Here is a 23,249-nt window from a genome sequence, read left to right on the forward strand (position 1 = left end):
TCTTCTCGACATGCGGTTGAGTTGCTTCCTCGCATTCGCTGCGTAGTATATAACGTTCCCCTCCTCCTAATAAATGGTACAGCCATAAATACAGCTGTTGGCCGCGTTGGATCCGTGGTTACGGGAGCCGGCTGCTGACGCCAAGGACCAATGTTCGATCTGGGTCGCGGTGGTCGCATTTCGGTGAAGCCTAAATGGCAAAGGCTTGTGTACTGTGCGAGGTCACGTTAATGAACGCCCAATGGGGGAAATTTGCGGAGCCCTTCACTACGGCGTTCCCCATATCCATATCGTGGTTTCGGGACGTAAAGCTTCATTGTTTAATTATTATTGAAATATTCAATTTGTTTATTTATTTATTTAATAGTGTGGGGCTTTTCAGCTCTGTACAGGGAGGCCGTACAGAATAGAAAGGACGTTATAATAAAAAATGAAGGAAAAAGGGAAAGCTCGCAGTGTAAAGTAACCATAACAGCCAGAAGCATAACATTCAATTGATAAAAAAATTAGAGTGGCATAATGTGCACTTCAAACAAATTATTATCCTTTTTATTATCAATAGCTCACTGCATTCTCCTAAATTCAAGCCTTAAGTCAGAGAACGTCAAGCACACTTCTGGCTCAGAGTGTGTACTCACGTCTTCCATGTGCTGTCGCTCCCGGTGACGTGGGTCATCTTCGTATGGAGTCGCCTCTTCGGTCTCGTCCTCGGTAGCGTTAGCTTTGGAAGGTGACGACGTGGCCCTTTTCCGGGCAGCGTCAGTTTTCTCACTTGCTGCGGTCGTTCCTGCCTTCTTAGCGCTCTCTTCCTTCTTGGGACCACCGCTCCCTTCTTCCGAAGGCACCTTGACCTTCATGTAGGCCTCCTGTTGGGACACTATCATCTTCGCCATTTCCCAAGCATCGAGTTGGTTTTCCGGCGCTCCGGCGTCTCCTGAAGCGGTCTCGTCTTTGGTCTTCGAGTCCACGCTGGACTTGACCCGTTCGCCGGCGACCGACAGCATAATCGAAGTCGCGCAGAAAGCGGGAAGCAAGAGCCACGCGTCCCTCATCTTAGTTCGCTCGGTTCGAGCGCGAAAGGTGTTCTGTTGTAGTGCGTGCGATCCCGGTGAACGACTGCTCCTGCTCTGTTTTGCAGCCGTTGCCGAAGCGACCTTTTATCGTCGGCGATCATGAAAGTCTGCAAGTGCGCCGCTTTCTTCCACGTCGACGTGCGCGGCTCAGAGACCTAGCCGCCGCTCTAACGAAAGGAGACTATCTCCTACGTTTTCGATGTACAGCGAAGCCTTACGCGAAGTTCACTTGCCTGCCAGAGATGACAGAACGTGGAATTTCGCGTTACCTGAGTGACGATGATGATCGAAGTTTCCGCAAAGCCAGGTTCAGTCCGAAGGTTGTAGTGAAATACGTTCTGTTACGAAAAAAAAAAACGCGTGCTTTGTGTCATTGCTATGCTATAGACAATGAAATGTCCGAAGAAATGAAATCAGGCACCCCACATTTGTAGTGCTCCCGGATGGTGTCACGAAATCTATTCGTCTGGCGAAAATTTAAGGATCGTCTTTGCCGCGGAAAATAATAATCATGCTGTTTCGTACGCATTAGCTCGAGTCTATTTGAAAGTGAAATCAATCTTCATTCTTATCTCTTTCAATGTATTAACTCCCTCTTTGCCGTCTCCGAAAACGGCCCCGCCGCGGTGGTCTAGTGGCTAAGGTACTCGGCTGCTGACCCGCAGGGCGCGGGTTCGAATCCCGGCTGCGGCGGCTGCATTTCCGATGGAGGCGGAAATGTTGTAGGCCCGTGTGCTCAGATTTGGGTGCACGTTAAAGAACCCCAGGTGGTCGAAATTTCCGGAGCCCTCCACTACGGCGTCTCTCGTAATCATATGGTGGTTTTGGGACGTTAAACCCCACAAATCAATCAATCAATCAATCAATCAATCAATCTCCGAAAACGTTCTGCGCCTAGCATGCTTCTGCATGGCCTCTGTGTTCGACCCATCTTTGGATATGTCAGGATGTTATCTGACAACGACATGGTGTGATGTCGCTGTGACGTCATGATAATGTCACAAAAGTGAAGTCATAATGACGTCATAGAGATGTCACAATGATTTCATATGGGCGCGTCATCGCGTGCTAAAAATTTTTGCATCCCTCTTCCTGACGCCGACACTGCGGAACGACAGTCGATGCCGACGTTAAGTTTTAACATTTGATGAGGCATCTAATGCATTCGTCTTGATGAGGGTAAGTGCAGCGTATATGCGAAGGGAAGTGGTGTGTTTGTGAGTTCGCAATTGTAGCGCGTCAGCAATACGTTCGTGTAGCCGATCTGTAGCTGGCAGCGTCTGCGCAGCCCCGAATGGTGGCCAGTAAGGATGGTGATTCTTTCGGGGGAGGGTGGTCACGTGGCCGTTGTGCTACCCTTGGCTGCTCTACTGCGGCCAAGTATGCAAATGAAAAGAGAGCGCGTGAAAAGATCACAACAACATTGAAATTCACGTAAAATTCTTAGCGATGCTTTTGCTTTTCACGGTGATGAGCCGCGCGCTATGTCAAGCGTGTGCTTACTTGTGATTTCACCCGAGCTTTTTTCTCGTTATGCTTCCAGAGGGATCAGAGTAAAGAGAAGCCGCCCATGTACATCAAGTCAGCATTACGCAGCTCTAAGCGCACAGTCACCGCACACTGTTCGCTTAAGCTCTCTGTTTGCTCGTATAGAGGACTGCCTCGTTAGCGCGCTGGGCTGAAAAAAACAAAAAGAAAAAAAAGGAAAACGCGTATGACCGTAGTTTTCGACGTAAGACCCGCCATGAATCTGTATTAAGGTGAATCGAACGAAACGTCCCGGCCTTTTCGCCCATATCTCCTGACGCAATAGGTCCCACACCGCTGGTGTTTTGTCAAATTCCTCGAAATCAGAACATGATGAACTTTGCAAGACGAATCGAGTCTCGGTTTCTCTGCAAATGAACCCGATCCTTTAACCGTATGAAGGCACAATGCTCTCACTGTAGTTGCTATATTGTGACGTCACAACCGCAGACGCACCTTTGTCGACAAAGAGCAGTCGACGTCTATAGCGAGGGCATCATGTATCACATCGAACCCGATACAAAAGCACAGTTACACGTGTAAAACTGTTAATTTATGTGCAGATGCTTTCAAGTGGTTATATCAAAGTAGCTAAAGCCAATGCCAAACGTTTACTTGTACTCCGTGTTTGGTGCTGTTCTTATGGGGCATATCAAACCAGCGCCAAGGTGGTAAAGCGCTTAACATGTGTAAGTCAAAGGACATATAAGTACACACCCTGATGTCAGTACGCTTAAGCTGAGCAAGTGCTCTGCTTTAGAATAAACAAGGACACCGCTGTAAAAAGAATTTTTCTATTTTTTTTATTTGTAAAGCCAGCCTTTAAGCAAGGTGTCACTACGCTGGCGTGTTGTGCACCGTGACACTATAGCGCAGGATGGACATTAACGGTGCGCGGTGCACGAGCACGGTGCATGGTGTCACGGTGCTCGGACACGGTGTCACGGTACTACAGGGTGTCATAAATACACATAGGAAATATCTTCGTGCGTGAAGTCTGAGAGTCAGTGCTGTAATGGTCCTTTAATCCGGTGATCGGGCGATCGGCCAGACTTTAAGCCTGCTGAACGGAAGTGGCAGAGTGTGCTCTTTAAATGCAGGTATATACAAGTCTAGAGCACTGTGTCACCGTCTCTTTAGAAAAAGTTTATTCTATCATGGGACGCAACAAACCTAAGGAACGAGCGTGTGTACAACAAGCACAATAACAAACAAATGACAAAGCACAACATAGAGAACACGTTCAAACAAAAGTGACCAAGTCCGTGGTGTGTCCGTAGTCCATGGTACTAATAACTACATCTATCGCAGGTAGCAGTGCCAAGAAATCGGTAAAATGGACCTATGGCCGCATACTTTACCGTGGCCTAACGGTCCACGGTAATGTGTGCGCCCATAGAGTGGTCACTCTGAGGCAATAGCGGTCACTCTGGTATTGGCCATTGGACCAAATCTTGCAGAAGAAAAAGTTTACTGCACGTTCCGTGAAAACTTTAGCTTGCTTCAAGGGGCTATGTTTCTCTTTAATAAACATTCTGAGCTTTGGAGCGTAAAAAAAAAAAAAAGAGGCTTGCATTTGTACCAGTGAAAAGTCTAAAGCAGAACTCGCAAACGAACCCCACAAACTTCAGAACTGACTGTATCGTATGCGCCATTGAGTCTGGTATAACTTTACGGCAACTGTAGCGGCAAATCCGCTGCGCAAACTCGCCCCATTTCCGTTAGTAAATGAGAAAACCTCGTAATAGGCTTCTGTGTGGAGCCTATCAGCATCTTGGTATGTTATTCAAAATAAATAAAAAGGAATGGATGAGTGAAAGACGAAACGAAGTGGCGCAAATTCGCATATGCTAAAGCGATACGCCAACGGTGTTTTTCGAGCTGCGGGAGTGCGAAAACTGACTCGTCGAGCGTTTTTTCTGGCCTCTATATTTTCTTTGTTTGCTGTTGACGTCAACATTGTCATCTCTTTTTTCATGAGCAGTCTCGAGAAAAACGAAAAGGTGTAGCATTTCTGGTTTTCTTTGGCAGTGGGTTGAAATGCTGGGTAAGTTTCTGCATTTCAGAAGAGCTCTTTCGTGTTCGCAAGTACGTCGTGTGTTATAGATAATCCCATATGCGTTCTAATTTCGCTTTCTGTTTGTTTCAAGTGCGAAGTGTTTCTTAGCAAGCCAAATGAACTTTGAATCTATCTATCTATCTATCTATCTATCTATCTATCTATCTATCTATCTATCTATCTATCTATCTATCTATCTATCTATCTATCTATCTATCTATCTATCTATCTATCTATCTATCTATCTATCTATCTATCTATCTATCTATCGCTTGTGATTGCCATTATCTAACAGATGGCTAGGAATTTCCTGGTCGCAAGGTTCAGAATATTTTTTTTTCTGAATTACTTTTGTTTGTGGCTTATATACATATATGGGACATGACGGCGACGCGTCAGCAAAAATCAGCCAAGAGGTCAGTTTTATTGCAATAGAGAGAATATGTCGTCAGAAGGAAGGCATGAAACATTGCTTTGAGCAGCAGTTGAGCCCAGGCTTTCTGCGTGGAAGTCAAGTGTTCTACGTACAGAGCCACGCCAGCACTTTAAACTGCTTCAAAAACGTTAAGCACCTCGGCATCTTTAAATTCGAACGACCTTGAAAACGCTTACTGTCAGGACGACTATCTTGAGTGCAATGTTGGCTATCCGATTTTGTACCAACCTCATAAACACTAGATAAGAGAACTTGTGACTCTGTAGGTTATTGTATAGATCGCTGCGCTTTGCTATGGATATCGTTATCATCGCACTGTAACGTGCACGGGTTAGCGATGAAGTGGCGTTTCGGCTCTGACGAGCGTGCCGACGTGACGTCGGCACGCACTTACGATTGCGGGCTGCTCATTACTATTGTAAGCTGCCGTTACAATTGTGAGCTGCACTTATTAAAAATGTACACTGGTGTAGTTGACATGCCCAATAAGCCCAAGTTAGGCGCAGTACAAACAAAGACGTCGATATATCTCGCAACGCTCGACTCAGAGCCAAAAATTTCAGGCATAGGAACGTTGCATGGCGAAGGCTTCACATGCCATTGATTTCTACACTTCGCTGGATCGGCTGCTTTTTAAAGCTTGTAATCCGTGTTTTCGGTTAGTGCAATAGTTCCATCATTATTTAGTCGCTTAGAAAAGCTAGCAATCGTCATTCCTTTCCCCCTTTTTGTGTCTACTTCCTTACTTTCGTGTTCGAACCGCCCTCATTGACACTGTTGCGAAATCGGCTGTATGAATCCTGATATGGCGGGCGACGCTTTGGCGCTCCGCAATGTTCTTTTTCCGTTCGTGGACTCGTTTCTTATCTCGCTTCTCCATCTTTGCGGAGTCTACCTTTCACTTATCTTTCCTTTACCTGCTTTCTTGCTTTACATGGAATGATGCTAAAGGCAACACTGTCGCTTCATTGTGTTTCATGTTATACATTTATTACTACCGCGTTGGAGCCGTATTCAGTTCATTGCTGTAAGGCAATGCTCGATGACGATAACGGGTGTCGCCTGGTAACCGAATCAAGGGACTGTTCATCAAATCGCAGAGGCAGCCTATTCGAATACGTGATTTATTCGGTTTATTGATGTATTTGGTTTATGTATTCGGTTTATTGGGCTCAAGTAGCGCGGGGTATGCCCCGCCGTGGTGCTTTATAGTGGCTAAGGTACTCGGCTGCTGACCCGCAGGTCACGGGTTCGAATCCCGGCTGCGGCGGCAGCATTTCCGATGGAGGCGGATCTGTTGTAGGCCCGTGTGCTCAGATTTGGGTGCACGTTAAAGAACCCCAGGTGGTCGAAATTTCTGGAGCCCTCCACTACGGCGTCTCTCATAGTCATATGGTGGTTTTGGGACGTTAAAACCCCACATATCAATCAATCAACTAGCGCGGGGTATAAGACAAGAACGAAGTTGCTTGGTGCACAGTGAATCGAATCAACTGTATATTACTTGCAACTTTCCAAGACTCCGCTGTGTGGTTTCGTCGCTTCATTAGGAGACGAATTACACTGAATATGGTTACAATACGCTATCCCAGTTTATTCGGGTTGCATAAGAAACCTGAAACAAGCCGCTTGTGTCAGCTCTACACAGTGCTGGTATGACGACACCATACAGTGTAGAGCTCGCTGCTACGAAGTCCGCCGTGGCGGTGTATAGGTTACGGTGCGCGGCCGCTAATCCGAAGGTCGCGAGTTCGAATCCTTTTAGATGGAGGCGAAACGCAAGAAGCCCGTGTACCGTGCGATATCAATGCACGTGAAGAGCACCAAATGGTCGAAATTTTCGAACTGTTCCAACGATGCTTCCCTCATAAAATTGTCGTGATTTTAGAACGTGAAGCTCAGGTATTATTATTATTATTATTATTATTATTATTATTATTATTATTATTATTATTATTATTATTATTATTATTATTATTATGTTACTGCAACGCAATAGCAAAGGAAGGTTAGTGCGGTGTAGTGTATAAATTGTGTAACAAATAATATACGGTCACTCAGCTAATACGTGGCTTGCAAAGACTGTATGTGGGAATAGAAGTGTCACTTTAATGCACAATACTGCGTTGTGCAGAGGTCTTGAGTGTGAGTGTATGTTCATAGGCTGCGTTTGATAAAGCGTCGGAATCTACAGGTGCGCTTAACATGACTTGCAAAACCGAAACGTGCAGCCTCACGAGTTCTAAGACTGCGTATAACTTCAACTCGCTTCTATTTTAGCAACTAAATATAAATTTATTACTTGCGATCATAACCAAGTGAGAGAACTGCTCAATACCAAGTTGGGCGAGTCGGTACGCATTCGTATTTGAAGAGAAAACAGCGCACTGAGAAAGGATAGATAATGAAAAAAAAAGCGTTAACAGTTGTGCATGCAGTGCTGTGTGTGGTTCTTCTCTTGTGTGTGTGTGCTATACGTAAAGCTAAGTACACTAAAAAAAGTGTGTTAGCGGGTGCGGTTTACATAGCTTCTGCGGGGCTGCGACTTTTAGCATTGTTTACCGAGAAGGTGCTAACACATGACCTGCTGACTATAGTAATCCAGCAACTGAGGACCTCGAAAATAGTTGGCTCTGGGCATATAAATGATGCTTCTTTGTTTACTGATAGTTCCTTCCACAAATAAACGTTTTGCTTGTACTGATGTGTACGTCTGTGGTATGTTTCTCCTTGCGCTAAACAAATTATGTTCAAATGAGCCGGCAACCCAGCCCAAAAAGGTTTCTCGTCAAACTCTTTGAAATTCGATATCTTTGCTTTGGAAAAAATGTAAGAAAGGGCTGTTTCTGAAAATTTTAAAAGCTTTCCCGAGGCTATTTCGCCACAGTCCTTAATCTAACGTGGCTGATGTTTCTGTCGTTGTTCTATTAGAGCGACATACCCTGCAGACACGCTTGAGACTGTAGGCACCGTTTAACTCCATGCCGGGGAGAATCGATAAATTGATGAACATGTAACACGGTAGCCCTATCGACTTCGAACACCTAATAAACATCGGCATCCAAAGAGATGCCTTTGCAGGGACGCTTTCTATCTTCTTGTTTTCCTTCTTCTTTTGTCCTTTTGGTTTTATTGGTGGACTCCCGACTTGGTCTGGAGGGCGTACTTCCGGCGCCATCACACACAGGGACTCGGGCTCTTCAGCTTTAATACTGTCTTGTCTTGTTTCGCTTTGTTGGGAGGCTCACAGGAAGCTCCTGACGCTTGCTCAGCGACACTCGTGGATGGTACACCTAAGCTACGAACAAATAAATTGCGACGAAATAGCCACGGTGGTGTCATGCATGGTTTGCCCCGCGCAGTTGTAAACCACCGCGAACCGAACGCAATTTTCTCTTCTCCCATTCTACCCTTTTATCTTATCTATCATCTCCCCATCCGCTTCTCCAATTCTCACCGTGGTTGTGGATTGTTTCATTGGGGTTGGCTTCCCGTCGTGTCGGCTATATTGAATCTGGCCACCTATCCAGAAGACGCCATGCAGAAGCAGCCCGTGCCTTCTTCTCTTTCTTTTTTTTATTTTTTCCCCACGTTTGTGCTCCTCCAGCTCTCAGTTCAGTGGTGCACGTGTACCTATTTGGGACCGCTCCTTCTCCTTTATTCATTTCTTTCCTTCGTGATGTCTGGAGGGTTTCCTTTCCCGGCAATAGCGTGTGCTGTAGTGCACTTGACGTGCTCAAGCCTTTTCCTGTTCCCCGAAAGCTCTCCTTTCCGTGTCTAGTTTTCTTTGAGAACAGCTGCTCTCATACGCCGATTCTATTTATAGCTGAAAGCGAGTTTGTTTTGTCTGTATTTTTTCAGTGTTTGTGACGGCATGCGTACCCCCTCGAGGCACGCGCCTATTTCGTGCCATTACAGTTCCCCACCCAAACCGCGTCCGCACAGCAGCACCCTTTTCGGTCCAGGAGGAACCCATACTTTTCCCTTTGTTTTTTTTCCCTCTCCCTATGGGAAACGCAACCCCCTTTTCAAAAGCCCGCCGCCTGACATAATCCATCGGATAACCATAAGCCGGTTCGCCGAGTGGGCCTGCGCGTGATGGCTTCTGGCCGGATGACGTAAGTCGCCACCGAGTCACTGTACGTCACGTGTTTTGAAAGAGGAGGAGGGGTAACGAAGGGGAAACTTATCATTATAGAGGCCCCCTCTGCTGCTCACAAAATACGAGCAGGCCAATATGGGCACAGGGAAAAGAGGGAAGTTTGGGTGAGGACGTGTAGATCCCCGCGGCTCTTTTGATCGGGCTTCTCTGAAGCAGACCGCGTGGATACCTTTGCGCATGACAGCCCGTCGGGAAAGCAAAGAGGGAATTGGGATCTGCCTCTCCTTTCCTCTTGTCCCAGCGCCACGGGTTTGCCCACGGGGCTTGCAAAAAAAGGGGAGTCAATGGGGAGTGCCTTCACTTGATGTCGTCATCCTGCTAGGAACAGCGGCCGAGGACTGCGAGGTTAGGGAAGGTAGGGACGGAGTGGTGGTGGTTGGAGTACGTAAAATTTAATGTGTACTGTATTTTCACTTTGGGTGCACCATGGGCTCGACCGATTTTGAAGGGAGGAGCGTTTTGTTGCCTAGTCAGATCGTTCAGGGATAAGTGAGATCGAACACATCCTGTTTTAGGCACCGTCTCCTCCTCCTGGACCCCTCTACGACGTTAATGCATTGATGGTTTTTTTTTCGCTCCCATATCAGACTGCGCCAAGCCTCTGTAACAAGTTCTGTATAAGCAAGCGGCCCGAAATCATGTACGATGCACGTTGGCTCTAATGGTGGGGGCTCATTCGAGTGCCGCGGTCGCATGTTTGTACATATGAAGTTCACACAAGGAGATAAATTGCTGTTGAGACACAATAGTTAGAACTTCATACTTTACAGCGGCAGCCCATACAGGAGTGACTCATTCGCAGTTTTCCACCCCTATCTTAATGTGCCTCTGCAAAGTACATCGTGGTCTTTTTTGACGTTATAAAACAGTTTGTGAATGCGGGTACAGTCACGATAAACTGCTCTCGTACACTTACCATATTTACGTGAAAAAGAGCGAGAAAGTTGACAGAAAACAGGCAACACGGGCGGACGCTAAACGGCTAGCTACCAGATTGGTTGTTAGCTGTTGACTAGCGACGCAGTCTTGCTGGTACCGTGGGTGAAAACTCGATCATCACCTCGTTTTTCTGATGTATTGCGTTCAGTGACAGTTTCCTTGGTACATCATTATAATAAATCGTAGCTTATTGCACTATAGCAGTAGAAGTAACAATATTATGTAGTGAGAGCACTTCTTGATGCAGGTAAAATACAACAGTGAAAATTTCATGGTAAACAAAGTTGTGTTCATAACGGCAGTACCACATTTTTGCGACCGGATCAAGAACATGTTGCGTGGAAGTTGCTTATTGACGTTGTCATCGATGTACAAGATACCTCAGTCAATTATCGTGAAAACTGGTTCTGTAGCCGAAACACACATGCTTGCTGAGAAATCCGTACGGATTTCATTGTGACTACGCGCTACAAACGGGTGGTATTGTTCTTTCTCTTTCTTAAGGCTGTAGTTTGCATACGCCGGACAGAGTGAGCACAGGAGGCAGTGTTCTGTTACCAATCTGCCCTGTGTTTCTTGTTGTTTGTGCTTACCGTAAGCGCAACGCAAAAGCGAACACGTGGTCAAAATTCAGTGAGCAAGACGCAAAGTTTCATCTAGTTGGACGGCGTATGTATTGTCCCATATAAGTCTCCGTTTTTTTTTTCAGTGCTTTATACGACGATGCAGTACAAACTGGTCCATGCAGAGAGCCACTCTTCTAATAATCGTCTATATACTTCTAAGAAATATACTGCTGCATGGAGCATTCTACCACCGGAGTGCAATCTTTTCTTCGGGTCCATTGCTGCCTCTAAGCACTGGCTTGTCCAGCGCACTCCATGCAGATAACGGTGGTGGTGGTAGTGGCTGTCGAGAAAGAAAAGACGCTCGTTTCTGCAGCCCAATAGGAAGCATGGCACAGCTTCTAATAGTGTCGTAGACGTGCAGTGATGCGGCTTGCCCAGTTGGACTGCCTCCGCGCCCTCCTGTACGCAACCACCCGCCCGCCTATTGCACTTCTCGCGGCAGCGTGGCTTTCGGGACATGGGACGGCCACTCACTCCCACTGATTGCGGCAGCGTTGTCGATTAAGGTAACGCCACCCGCCGGCCTGCCTGTCGATGCATTACGCCGTAATACAGTGGGCAGGCCGGGACATGGGCTGCAGCTCTCGGCAGCCACGTGATCTCATTCCTTTCGCTTCTCCTTTCTTTCCACGGCACTTCGCTTCCTCTCCGCCGGAGATTCTTCGCCCGTTATGTAGCAGCAGCTTCTCGGACCTCGCGTCTCATCTTACCTCTATACGTTCTTTATAATATGTGTCCCGGGTTCAGCTCGTTGTTCCTCGGCAGCGGATCGCCTCCTTCAGGCGTCGTTCTTTTTTCTGGAAACACGTCTCAATTTTCTTTTTCACCGATCGTAGCGGCCGTGGCTTTCGTGTCAGCCCTGTCGGACGCTTCCGTTAGCTTGTCCGTCGCTCGTAATCATTATTTTTCGTGACGTTTGTCTTTGACGTACCTTTTTTTTTTTGTCTTGCCTCTAATCGCGCTTTCTACGAGAGTGCCGGTCATTGAGCCGGCTGTCAGCACCGCCAGATGGCTCCCATATATAACAGCGCGCCAGGTCTCGTTACGAGCTTGACGTGACCGATAGCACGCCCTCAGGTGGCGCGCAGAAAGAAATATAAATAACGAGGGGGATTTCTAGAAACACGGGTAGTAACGAACGGGTGGCCATGAGCGTCAAAGTTCGGGGAGACGGGTGTCGACTAAAGGATAAAGCGAGCCTTCCCATTTTTTAAAGGCTAACAGCAGTTGAGGGCACATACTTTATCCGGCCTTCTTTCTTGGCGTTTGGGTATGTAGCCGTCAATCATCGTATTTATTTAATGCTAACGTATTATGGGGCAAAAGTCTTTGAAGGGTCGTCTTGTGTCATTCTAGCCAGGGCTCAAGCTCTGATGGGACAAGTAGCGGTAATCTTTAGTGCTGTAATCATTGTCGTCGGGTAGAGTGCTCTGCTTTTTTATAACACACTCGAGGTTAGCGTTCCTTCTTTTTTGGTCATGCGTGTGCAAAGGTCTTCAGAGAGACGCACAAGCTCCGCCTTTTAGAGGCACCTTATCTCAGAGGCCATGATACGATGGGGCATTGTTGCTTACGCTATAGCCGGTTACAGCATTCCTTATAATATAACTGGCTAAGCATAGAAAGAAAGAAAGAAAGAAAGAAAGAAAGAAAGAAAGAAAGAAAGAAAGAAAGAAAGAAAGAAAGAAAGAAAGAAAGAAAGAATGAATGAATGAATGAAAGAAAGAAAGGAAAGGGGAAAGGAAGAAAGAAAGAAGAGAAAGAACGAAACCAGAAAGAAAGAAAGAAAGAAAGAAGGAAAGAAAGAAAGAGAAAGATTGAGCTTCTACAGGGCGTAAATCTTGCATATAAAGGACCTAAATAAATTAATTGTTCAGCGTCCACGTAGGAAATACACCTTGCTGAATGAAACAAGCGAGAGAGGGAGAGAGCCTTCGACATTGATGAGCAGATGACGCGTTTGATTGCATCTCTGGCACCTCTACGAGATAAACGTGATGAACGCTCAACGAGGCGTTCCGCGTGATCGCTTCCGGTTCCGCTTCCTCTGCGTTCGCTCTCCCTGCTCCGCCTAACGGCTTGGCCGCTGCTTCCACGAGCGTTTTGGTGTTATCGTTTCGATTCCGTAAGTTGATAATGATTGATATGATTGATATGTGGGGTTTAACGTCCCAAAACCACCATATGATCATGAGAGACGCCGTAGTAGAGGGCTCCGGAAATTTTGACCACATGGTGTTTTCAACGTGCACCCACCCTCCCTGAGTTCGGGGCTCAAGCTGCGTTGCAGACACGCTATGGCTTTAGTCTTTTTTTTCTTTGCACATCTTCGCAGTATAGAAAGAATCTTCAGTGCTAAGTCCTGCTGAGCTGAGACTTGGATTGGATTGGATAAACTTTTATTTGGTCCTCCAAAACACAGATCACTGTGTCGCGGGCAGCTCCCACGTGGGGACTGAGATGCCAAGGTCCTCAGCCGCCTCGCGGGCTTGGTGGACAGCCCAGAGCTGATCTGCCAAGGACGAGCTGCGGATTGCCGCCTCCCATCTGGCAGAGGTGATGTGCGATAAATGAGCGAATTCGGTGCACTGCCAGAGCATGTGTTCTAATGAAGCTATTTCCCCACAATGTGGACAAAGATTACTTGGGTATAGGTCAGGGTACATGATGTGTAACATTTTCAAAGTAGGGTACATCCTCGTTTGCAAAAGCCTTAATGTAAGTGCTTGGGGCCGGGTTAGATTTTTGTGAGGTGGAGGGAAAATCCTTCTAGACAGGTAGAAATGTTTAGGGAGCTCGTTATATGTTGTAAGAAGTTCCCGGTTATCCCCTTCACCGGTAGAACGCATCCCCGGGGAGGCGCGGTTGGAGAGTTCTCGCGCCGCCTCGTGTGCTGCTTCGTTGAGATTGGGAGGGGAATCGTTGATTTGTCCAACGTGAGCTGGGAAACAACTCAGAAGATGATGTGTTATGTTCTTGCCTTGCAGTATTTTCAGCGTTTGTTCACAGACCGTCCCCTTGGCGAACACCCGTAGTGCTGCCATGGAATCACTGTAGACGACTTCAATGTTATCCATCTTGAGTGCTAAGGCGATGGCCACTTGTTCCGCAATGATTGGGTCTTTCGTCCTGACCGTCGCTGAGTTGACGACATGGCCAGCCCCATCGACTACCACTGCCACAAACGCTTTCCCATTGGCGTAGGAAGCCGCGTCAACAAATACGACCCCTCGTTCCTCGTTTGAGACTTGACGAAGTATAGTCCTGGCCCTCGCTACTCTTCTTCCGACGTTGTGTTCTGGATGCATGTTTCTCGGTATAGGAGATACCGTGATAGTCTCCCTGATGTTGTCAGGGATATCATTGTAATTGCGTCTGATTGCTATTGGGTGTTGGCCCAGCTCCTGCAGGATCATTCTCGCCGACCTTGTAGTAGATAACCTTGCAAACTGTGCTCTCTCTTGGGCTTCTGCTATTTCTTCGAGCGTGTTGTGTATGCCAAGCTCAAGCAGACGCTCGGTGCTGGTATGTATGGGTAGGCCCAGGACCTTCTTGATAACTTTCCTGAGGAGCACATTCAGTGTCTCGGACTCTGCTCTTGACCAGTTGTGCATTGCTGCCTCGTATGTGAAGTGACTTAGAACAAACGCATGCATCAACCTGATGAGGTTGTCTTCCTTGATCCCATTTCTTTTGTTGGCCACTCTGCGTATGAGGTGCACCGCACTGTCTGTTTTCCGAGTTAACTTGGCTATAGATTTGCTGTTGGCGCCGGTAGACTCTATCAGCATTCCCAGGACTTTGATGGAGTCGACCCTCTGGATGGCATCCCCTTGATTTGTACGGAGATGGATGTCTATCTGGTTTAACGGCATCCATCCCCTGGGCTTCGGTCCCCGGCGTGCAGTCCGATAAAGCAAAAGTTCTGACTTACTCGAGGAGCACTTGAGCCCGGAAGGGCGAAGGTAGTCTTCTACGGTGTCAATCGCCTCTTGCAGAGCGCTCTCAATCTGCCCCTCGCTTCCACCTGTGCACCAGATGGTAATGTCATCTGCGTAGATGCTGTGCTTCAATCCTTCAATGCTCGATAATTTCTTTGACAGTCCAATCATGGCAATGTTGAACAGCATTGGTGAAATCACTGCCCCTTGTGGCGTGCCCCTTGCTTCTAGTTCGATTGCTGCGGTCTCGATATCTGCAATCTTCATCACGGCTTTCCGATCTGTAAGAAAGGACCATACGTAGTCATAGAAGGCTTTCCCTAGACCAAGCTTGGAAATTGCTTCGAGTATGAATGAGTGGTGGATGTTGTCAAACGCTTTTTCTAGATCTAGGCACAGAATGGCTCTCACGTCTCTGGTTTCATTGTCAATGACCTGGTGTTTGATAAGCTTCAATGCATCTTGTGTGGATAGCCCTGCCCTGAATCCAACCGTATTGTGTGTATATATGTTGTTATCTTCCAAGTACTTGTTTATCCTGTGCAGTATGGCATGTTCTGCGACCTTGCCGATACATGATGTCAAGAATATTGGCCTCATGTTGTCCAAGTTAGGGGGCTTTCCTGGCTTAGGAATAAGGATCGTGCTGGCCAGCTTCCACTGCTCTGGCACCCTGCCTTCTTTCCATGCTGAATTGATCATATCCCTCAGGGTTTCAATTGAATCGTCATCAAGGTTACGCAGGGCCTTGTTTGATATACCGTCCGGGCCAGGGGCCGACCTGCCGTTGAGATCATGCAAGGCTCTTCTGATCTCCTCGATTTAAAAGTCGCCCTCAAGACCTGGATTTGGCGTGCCCTGGTACTGTCTACTTGGTGGTGCCAATCCTCTTTTGATTGGGAGGTACTTATGCACGAGCTGCTGGACAACTTGCTGTTCTGTAGTGCGCCCTATCTCTTTATGCAAAATTCGAGCGATAACATGCTTTTCATTTGTTTCGGTGGTGTTTTCGTTGAGGAGATGCTTTAACATATTCCATGTCTTGCCATTGTGCATCTGACCATCGACGGAGTTGCAGATTTCGTCCCATTGCTGCCTCGATAGTGCGCGACAATGTTCCTCGACTGATCTGTTTACCTCAGCTATCTTCTTCCTCAGTCTTCGGTTCAGGCGCTGACCCTTCCAACGGTTCAGTAGTGCTTGCTTTGCCTCAAGAAGATGAGCGAGCCGGCTATCCATTCTTTCAACCGGAAAATCTGTGGTAATGGTGGAGGAGACGGATTTGATGTCGTCTTTAATCTGTTTGACCCACTGCTCCAAGCCTTGTCTGTGGCCATCTTGTTCCCTTTCCATCCTTATCTTCCTGAACTTATCCCAGTCTGTGAAGTGAAATTCTCTCTGCTTTTTACGCTCCACGGAGAAGGTAGTGGCAAGAATGCAGTGGTCACTCCCTAAGTCTACAGCAAGGTTCATCCACTGGGCCTTCTTGATGTTCCTTACAAATGTAAGGTCCGGGGTGTAATCCCTGCAGCAACGTTGCTTGCGGTGAAAGGGTCTCTTGTAATAATATAATATGAGGCTTTTCTTCGCTGCTCCTGATATACTGCTGCAGGGTTGCCTTCTTTTTAAGGTAACCTCTACAGTTCCATTGCCAGATGCGAAATGCTTCACGTAGCGCTGCCATCATGGTTATTACATGGGCGGCCAGAGCCTGATGCTGCACCTGTCGACAGGTTTGGTACCACTACTATTGGTCGCCGAAGGGGTGAGCTTGGTGCATGAGGAGGCCTTGCTGTGTTGTGCAGATCTGCTTCGAGCTTTGTAATGCGTAAAGTCATATGCTCTTCCAGTGCCGCCACGCTTGATTGTAGCCTACCCATCTGCTCGCTAAGATTGGCTACTACTTTGCTGATCGTGTCAAACACCTCTTTCATATCTGACATGGTCGTTTGGTTGGCTTCCACGTGTTCTGCCATGACTGCCCTCTTTTTCGCGGTTCTCGAGTCCCCCACGTTTTCAGCCACAGGGATATCAACTGGCTGAGGCATTGGCTGTGAAGATTGCGCGCTGGTTAGCTTAGTGAGAAGAATTTTTATTTCCTTTAACTCAGCTGATAGCCTCTCATTCGATTTTGTAAGTCTCGCGTTTTCTTGCTCTAGCTGTGCAATTCTATCATGCTCTGGCAGCTTACCTGTCATCACCTCTGCCCCGCCGTTGCGCACTCGCTCAGCCCAGCTGCCTTTCGAAGTAACTGCAGGCGTTCTCCCCGGGTGTGAAGCCGTGATCTCGAACTGAACGCCAGGCAGCTGGCCATTCGGGTGCCGCCCAGGCTGATCCCGACCCTGATGGTGACCTTGAGAACTCGAGCGCCCCCGTGATTGGGAGCGGGCCTTGGGTCTAGAACCTCTTCTGGAACGCGACCTCCCCCTGGAGTGGGGCCGCCTTTCCTGTTCTTGTGTAGTCGGGATGCTCTGGGTCCCGTAGGCTGGAATAAGCTGCTTGTCATTGATGTCTGGACTCGATGTGATTGATGCGTCCCGGGTTTCTGCGGCTGCTCGCGATCTTTCCCAACGTCTGCGTCTGACGACGTATGGCACTAAGAACCTGTTCTTGCACTCCTTGTCTGCCGTGGGATGGTGACCGTCGCACAGCCTGCTTCTTGGATTGCACTGGTGCAGGCTATCTGGGTTCTTGATCTCGCAGCCTCTGCAGATTGTTTCAGCTGGGTTCGGACAAACGTCAGACCGATGTCCCAGCTTTCCACAGACGTAACAAATATCGATGTTCTTGCGGTAAAGGGAGCACTGCAAAAGTGAAGGTCCATACCTCACGAATCTGGGCACCTTGTGTCCTTCGAACGCTATGATGATTGTCCCGGTGTCCTTGATTCTCTTCGCCTGCAGCGCGAGCGGGTTGTTCGCGTTCACAATCTTTCGGGTCAAAATGTCCTGAGTATCGCTTACGGGGATCCCGCGAATCACTCCTTTACAAGTGTCGTGGGGTGCCGCGGCGTACGCGCTAACCTCGAAAACTTTGCCTCCAATGTCAATTTGCTTGACCTTGAGGTATCTTGAAGCTCTGTCTTGGTCCGGAGTGCTTGCCACCATAATGTTCTGCTGCAAGTTGGAACAGATGATGTCCTGCATGGCCTCTTCCTCTTTGACACCGGCCGCCAGTACTATCGCGTCTGCCACGGCTCCAGTGCCAATTCTCGAGATATTTAATCCTCCACGTGGTCGTAGCACAATTTTGCTGAAGTCCTTAGGTAGTGGCGGCATGCGTCCAGCTCGCACGATTGTATGCTTGGTGTCATACCTACTACGACTGGCTCGAGCGTCTCCCGCAACGCCGGCCTCGGTCGAACCCTTGGCAGCAGGAACGCTAACCGCGGCTTGCTTATTCCTTGAGCGTCTCGTTTCGGCTTCCTTCCAACCCATTTCTTCCGTGCAATCCTCTGGAGAGATGTCCTCTCCATCTACTTGGTGCTCCATTCTCAGTTGCAGATACTGGGACGCGCAGAGCGTTGAGTCGCGTTGGCGCCGGGCCGGCGCATCGGCGACAATCGCCTCCTTGGTTAGGCCTAAATCCCCTGGTGGCGTTGCCGTGTAAAAATGTCCCAAAAAACGGTTTAAAAGTCCACTCACCGGCACAAAGGTGGTATCTGCTGATTTCTTGAGAACTTAGGCACACGATGAGAGTAAAAACTCGGCGACAAATTCGTGAATACCACAGGAAAGCATTTTTGAAAGCAGGAGCCGATCTTCGCGCGTCCGCACTGGTCGGCACCTAGAGCGTCTCCCCCAATCTGCTGAGACTTAAAATCCTGAAATTTTACGTTGGCAATGCGTAAGGTAGTAGCGCAGACATAAAGCCCAATAATAGGGGCTGTGTTGGCTTGAGTCATAACCAGAAATTTTTTCGGGTGGTGCAAGAAAATGTTCCGACTACCCACGCCCCTCTAACTACGCCAGTGGTCTTGGCTTGTGGCGCAGTTGTGCTTCAGTTGTTTTCTTAAATTCATAGCTATATGTTTAAATCAAGTAATGCTCAGTTGTCAAATATATCCGATATAACTTAACTTCAACCAGAGCAATTGATTTTCATTTTGTAGAAGACTTTTTATGAATATTCTTAAAACTGGAAGTGAGTGCTTGACCGGATGTACCTTGAATAAAAGTGAGTGTGTCTCTCGGTTATGGTTTCCCTAAAAAAAATTACTGAGTCTAATATTAAACCTACTTTCTACACCAGGCCCTTTGAGACGTAATATGAAACGCAGCACTCAATGAGCGCTCTCGAGCACCCTCTATTTAAATTATGTCTTAGAAGCAACGTTCTTTTTTCTATCTCTTTCTCTTTCTCCCACTTCTTTTGACTCTGTGGTAGTGTGTGCATGCTGCAGTGTGCTGTGTTTTTCTCCCAAGCCATTTACTCTACTCCGATTCTTCTCCTACCTTTTTTACCCATCCCCCTTAAACATTGCGGTTGTGGTGTCCTCTCCTTAGAGACAGTCACTGTTTCACTCAACCCTATTATTCACCGGCTTTCATCCCAATAATCTCCCTCCGCAGTGTGAAATTATCTCTTGATCGTTCACCGAGGCCCCCAATGTCATTGCTCAAAGCGCGCACGGCGTCTCTCTCGGATCCTCAGGCTCATAGTTCTGGTGGTGCTGCTGTCGGTCCTGGACTTTGGCGCGCTGGCGTGCGTCTCGGACCTGCAGCAACACATGCTGGGCTACTGCATCATACTGAGCGGCTGCGTGGTTGTCGAGGCCTGCATCTCGTGGGTCTCCATGCGCGGGAGCATTCTGGACACCGCACCCAGGGCCTCCATGCAGCACCTGCTCTACGTTCGCCTCGGTAAGTGTGGTGGCAGAAAAGCTCAGATAATTAGTCGGGATTCTCGTTGAAAGACGGAGCGTGCAAACACACACGCGAGTGGAAACCAACCGCCGATTAACCGTTTGATGGCCCTACTGAAACATTCCGTATGCGATGTCCAATAATTCCGTATGTTTCCTTAAGAATCTTACGGAAATATATGGAAAACATATGGGAAACATATGTATTCTTTATGGAAGCATATGGAATTATTGGACTCGCATACGGAACGTTTCAGTAGGCCTGGTGAAGAAAAAGATAATCTCGTTTTCTAGCCCTAAAAAGCAACCTTTATATGATTCCGCAGTTGAATTATCCTAAAATGCACCTTTAATGCATACTTTTATGAATGTCGAGAATTATTCACCCGCCACAGAAGCGAGGACCTTGGAATGAAAAGCGTACTTCAGAACTACGCAACGTGGGGTGTGCCACGTCTTGAGCACGTACACAGCTATAGTAAACAAGATTATTGAAGATGTAGCTTGCGTCCACCAGGCGAGAAGTGAGCGCTCTTGCACGTACTTCGTGCTCTCCGCCGTCAGCTACAAAACAATTGGTTCTAACTTAAAATACATTACATAAGATTGTGCTAGATTATTCATGCCGAAAGCTACGTTCCACGTGAGTACTTGATAGCCGGCATTAATGGCGGCACGCATTCCATGACTTCATTACTCAGTTTTTCGGTATGTCTCGAGTTCGCAAGATTAGGCAGTAAAGGGTTAACTTGCTTAAAAAAGAAATTAAGTGAAGGCACAGTTGTCTCACACATAGAGTCACACATGCGCCCGATCGATAGATAACGCCTCTTGCCTATAGGCCTTCTTTCCCGCTACTGTGCGTGTTTCCGGTTGTTAGTCGACGTCTGTGTTCTTCGGGTTACACTCTCGGGTGCATGTTTGTACGGAACGTCTTTCAACATTAGTGCGTATACCGTTATATGTGTATAGACACTGTGGTTAGCATACCTGTCAATGAGGTTCCTTTTATCTACATTGAGGCTAAAGGGAGAGATAAGGCTGATTGATGGCGATGACAGCTGGAAAGGAGGTTGCGGGAAGAGGATTGCTCGTTTGCGGGGCTACATACCCAAACTCAGCTACCCACATTTCGTTGCACCGATGTGCACGGCTAAACTGAGCAACCAAGCTAAGCCGTCGTACTGTAGTGGTTGTTCTGAAAGAAAAAAAAAAGGACGGTATTGCGTTCAGGTGACTAGAGTATCTCAAGATTTCATTTGACCTGAGGCTTGTCCAAATCGCAGGAATTCTTGTGATCGAGGTGTGTTGGCTCGTCGTGGGAGTCATCTGGGTGAGCAAGCATTACGACAGCTGTCCGATGGGTGTCGCCAAGGACGCCATTCTAGGTACGTACTCCCCACTAGCAGTGGGGGTTTGTTTTTATCACTGTTTGCCATCGTATGACCGTATAATTCAGCGCGTTGTTGTCGGTGCCGCCTTGCTGGGGGCTGTTGCCCTGCAGTGATCCCCCAAACAAAACGAAAATAGCTTTGCCGTGACATCATCAGCCCTTCATCGGGTTAATACGTAGATCAGACGACAACAATGACGTAAGTGCAATGCAGCATCAAACGCGCATAGTTTTCTGTTCTAATAGTGATCATTGTTTTGACAAATATCGCTTTTTTTATTGTTCGCACACAGCGTCTTTTGGGTTACACTTCCCGCGTGCAGTGCTTCTTGATGTGATAGTGCCCATAAGCGTGCGCACAAAGAGTTCGGCGGTACCCTCCCCTCCCCCCATAACAGTAATCTAAGGGGACCAGGATGACGCGCCTGCCCCAAACCTTTACTCGACCGCGCGTTATCACATCCCACCGTTTCCCATGTTTTTAGCAGAGCATATTCACGTGATGTTATAAAAAAAGCGCCATCGATGGCCCATATACGAGGAATGGTGGTGGTGGTAGTGGTTAGAATGAAGAGGAAAAAGGCACCTAATTTCTGTCTGCCTTCAGGCGACACGGCGCAGTGCCTTATAAGGGTGGGGGGAAGGAGGGATAAAAAGAATAGAAGGAAAATAGACGAAGAAGCAGACAGGCAAGCGACGGAAAAAAGGAGGAGATAGGAAAGTGGGGATCCGGTCGAAGCAGTCCAAGGGCGGGGCGCCACAATGCGAGAGCTGCACGGCGTCAGGAGACCGCGGAGGGCGAACCAGTCGGCGGGAGCTACGCTGGCGTCGAAGATCGCGAGGGCACAACCGTCCAGCTTGAAATCCTGCGAGCGAATCCTACGAGGAATATAAGTTGTCTATTGCCTCCTATCCTGTTTTGCCATGCAAGGTTGTAAGTGAGAGAGGGGGGTCGCAGTTCATATTTTTTACATATACGAAGCAGTACATTACTAAAGTAAGGACGAACTATGATTTTTCGTTTCAAATGGCCGCACGTTCTGACCAGGCATACTCGTACTCTTTATCTCCAGGCCGTGCTGTGTAGTCTCGAGCTGACTATTTATGCTTTTCTTTCTTACTCCTTTTCTTTTCTGTCTCTTTCCGTTCTATTATTCTCCTTTTCCCCCACCCCAAGTGTAGGGTAGCCAACCGAGCCAAGCTTGGTTAACCTCCCTGCCTTTCCTCTCTATTTATCTCTCTCTCTCTCTCTCTCTCTCTCTCCAGCCTTTTTCTTGTGAGCGCAGCGCAGTTCCAAGTATGAATCCGTACCAATTAGCTTGGTTTTCCGTTCCAAGGCCCCATACGTTTGGCATATTCATTGCGGGGCTAAAAAGTTGGCTCGCGTACCATGCTTCGCTGTTCCTCTCCCCCGTCATATTCTCGTGCTTGGTTCACAGGCATCATCGTGTGCAACTGGTGCGTCCTGCTGAGCGTCCTGGTGACGGTGTGGTGCACCTTCGACCGCGCCGGCCGCACCTGGGTGAAGATGAAGCGCTACCAGCGCAGCCTGCAGGACGGCAAGCTGCGCTACAAGAGGTCTGGAAACTCGCAGCGTAACTGGAGGCACCGGTATGGCATGCACGCGTGGCGCCGCTTTGCACTTGCACGCGTGGACGTATATAACCCGGTACATGTGTCAAGCACACCGTATTGTTAGGGCGCCGGCTGCTGTGGAGCTACTGTCGCGAGATATTGGTTAAAGTCCTGGACATAGCCAGGAAACCGGGTGACGATGGTCCAGTTTGCTGGCAATATTAGCGTATTAAGCGGGACATGATCGAGAGTGTATCAACCCGCACCTCTCGTCGTGAGCTTGAGCCGAAAGCCAGTGCCGTTGTACAAGGGCTCTCAAGCGATAGGATCCAGGCTCTCGGAACGAAACGAGACATCCGGAAAACCACCAAAACTTTGCAGCTGGGTCTCTTTTCTCCCCTCACTTCTTTTTCCCGTCCGTTTTCGGCGCAGTTACATATATTATGGGTCATGATACGATTCTAAGAGACGCCGCATAGATGAGGGCTCCAGAAATTTCGACTGTCGACGTGTTCTTTAACTTGCGCTGACGTCATGCACTACACGGGCCTCTACCATTTCACCTCCATCGAAATACGACTGCCACGGCCGGGACCGAAGCCGTGACCCTCGGGTCAGCATTCCTGCACCATAACCATTGTTCCACCACGG

The 23,249-nt window shown here is 48.0% G+C and overlaps 2 protein-coding genes across 3 annotated transcripts in view; one reads left to right on the forward strand and one right to left on the reverse strand.

Moving 5' to 3' along the window:
- The window catches only part of LOC119164502 (uncharacterized), a 22,678-nt gene extending 21,536 nt beyond the window's left edge, over window positions 1–1,142 (reverse strand). Inside the window, exon 1 of the mRNA XM_037416699.2 lies at window positions 639–1,142. Within this exon, the coding sequence (XP_037272596.2) occupies window positions 639–1,052 (414 nt within the window). The 5' untranslated portion in view covers window positions 1,053–1,142. The remainder of the gene's footprint in view (window positions 1–638) is intronic.
- The window catches only part of inaE (inactivation no afterpotential E), a 220,185-nt gene that overhangs the window by 93,767 nt on the left and 103,169 nt on the right, over window positions 1–23,249 (forward strand). Inside the window, exons 2-4 of one of the 2 annotated variants that reach the window (XM_075871878.1) lie at window positions 19,420–19,628; window positions 20,917–21,018; window positions 22,463–22,634. In XM_075871878.1, coding sequence (XP_075727993.1) covers window positions 19,420–19,628; window positions 20,917–21,018; window positions 22,463–22,634 — 483 coding nt within the window. The remainder of the gene's footprint in view (window positions 1–19,419; window positions 19,629–20,916; window positions 21,019–22,462; window positions 22,635–23,249) is intronic. The other variant, XM_075871879.1, reaches the window with a different exon arrangement.

The sequence above is a fragment of the Rhipicephalus microplus genome, chromosome 8 (genome assembly GCF_043290135.1).
Source record: "Rhipicephalus microplus isolate Deutch F79 chromosome 8, USDA_Rmic, whole genome shotgun sequence".
NCBI lineage: Eukaryota > Metazoa > Arthropoda > Arachnida > Ixodida > Ixodidae > Rhipicephalus > Rhipicephalus microplus.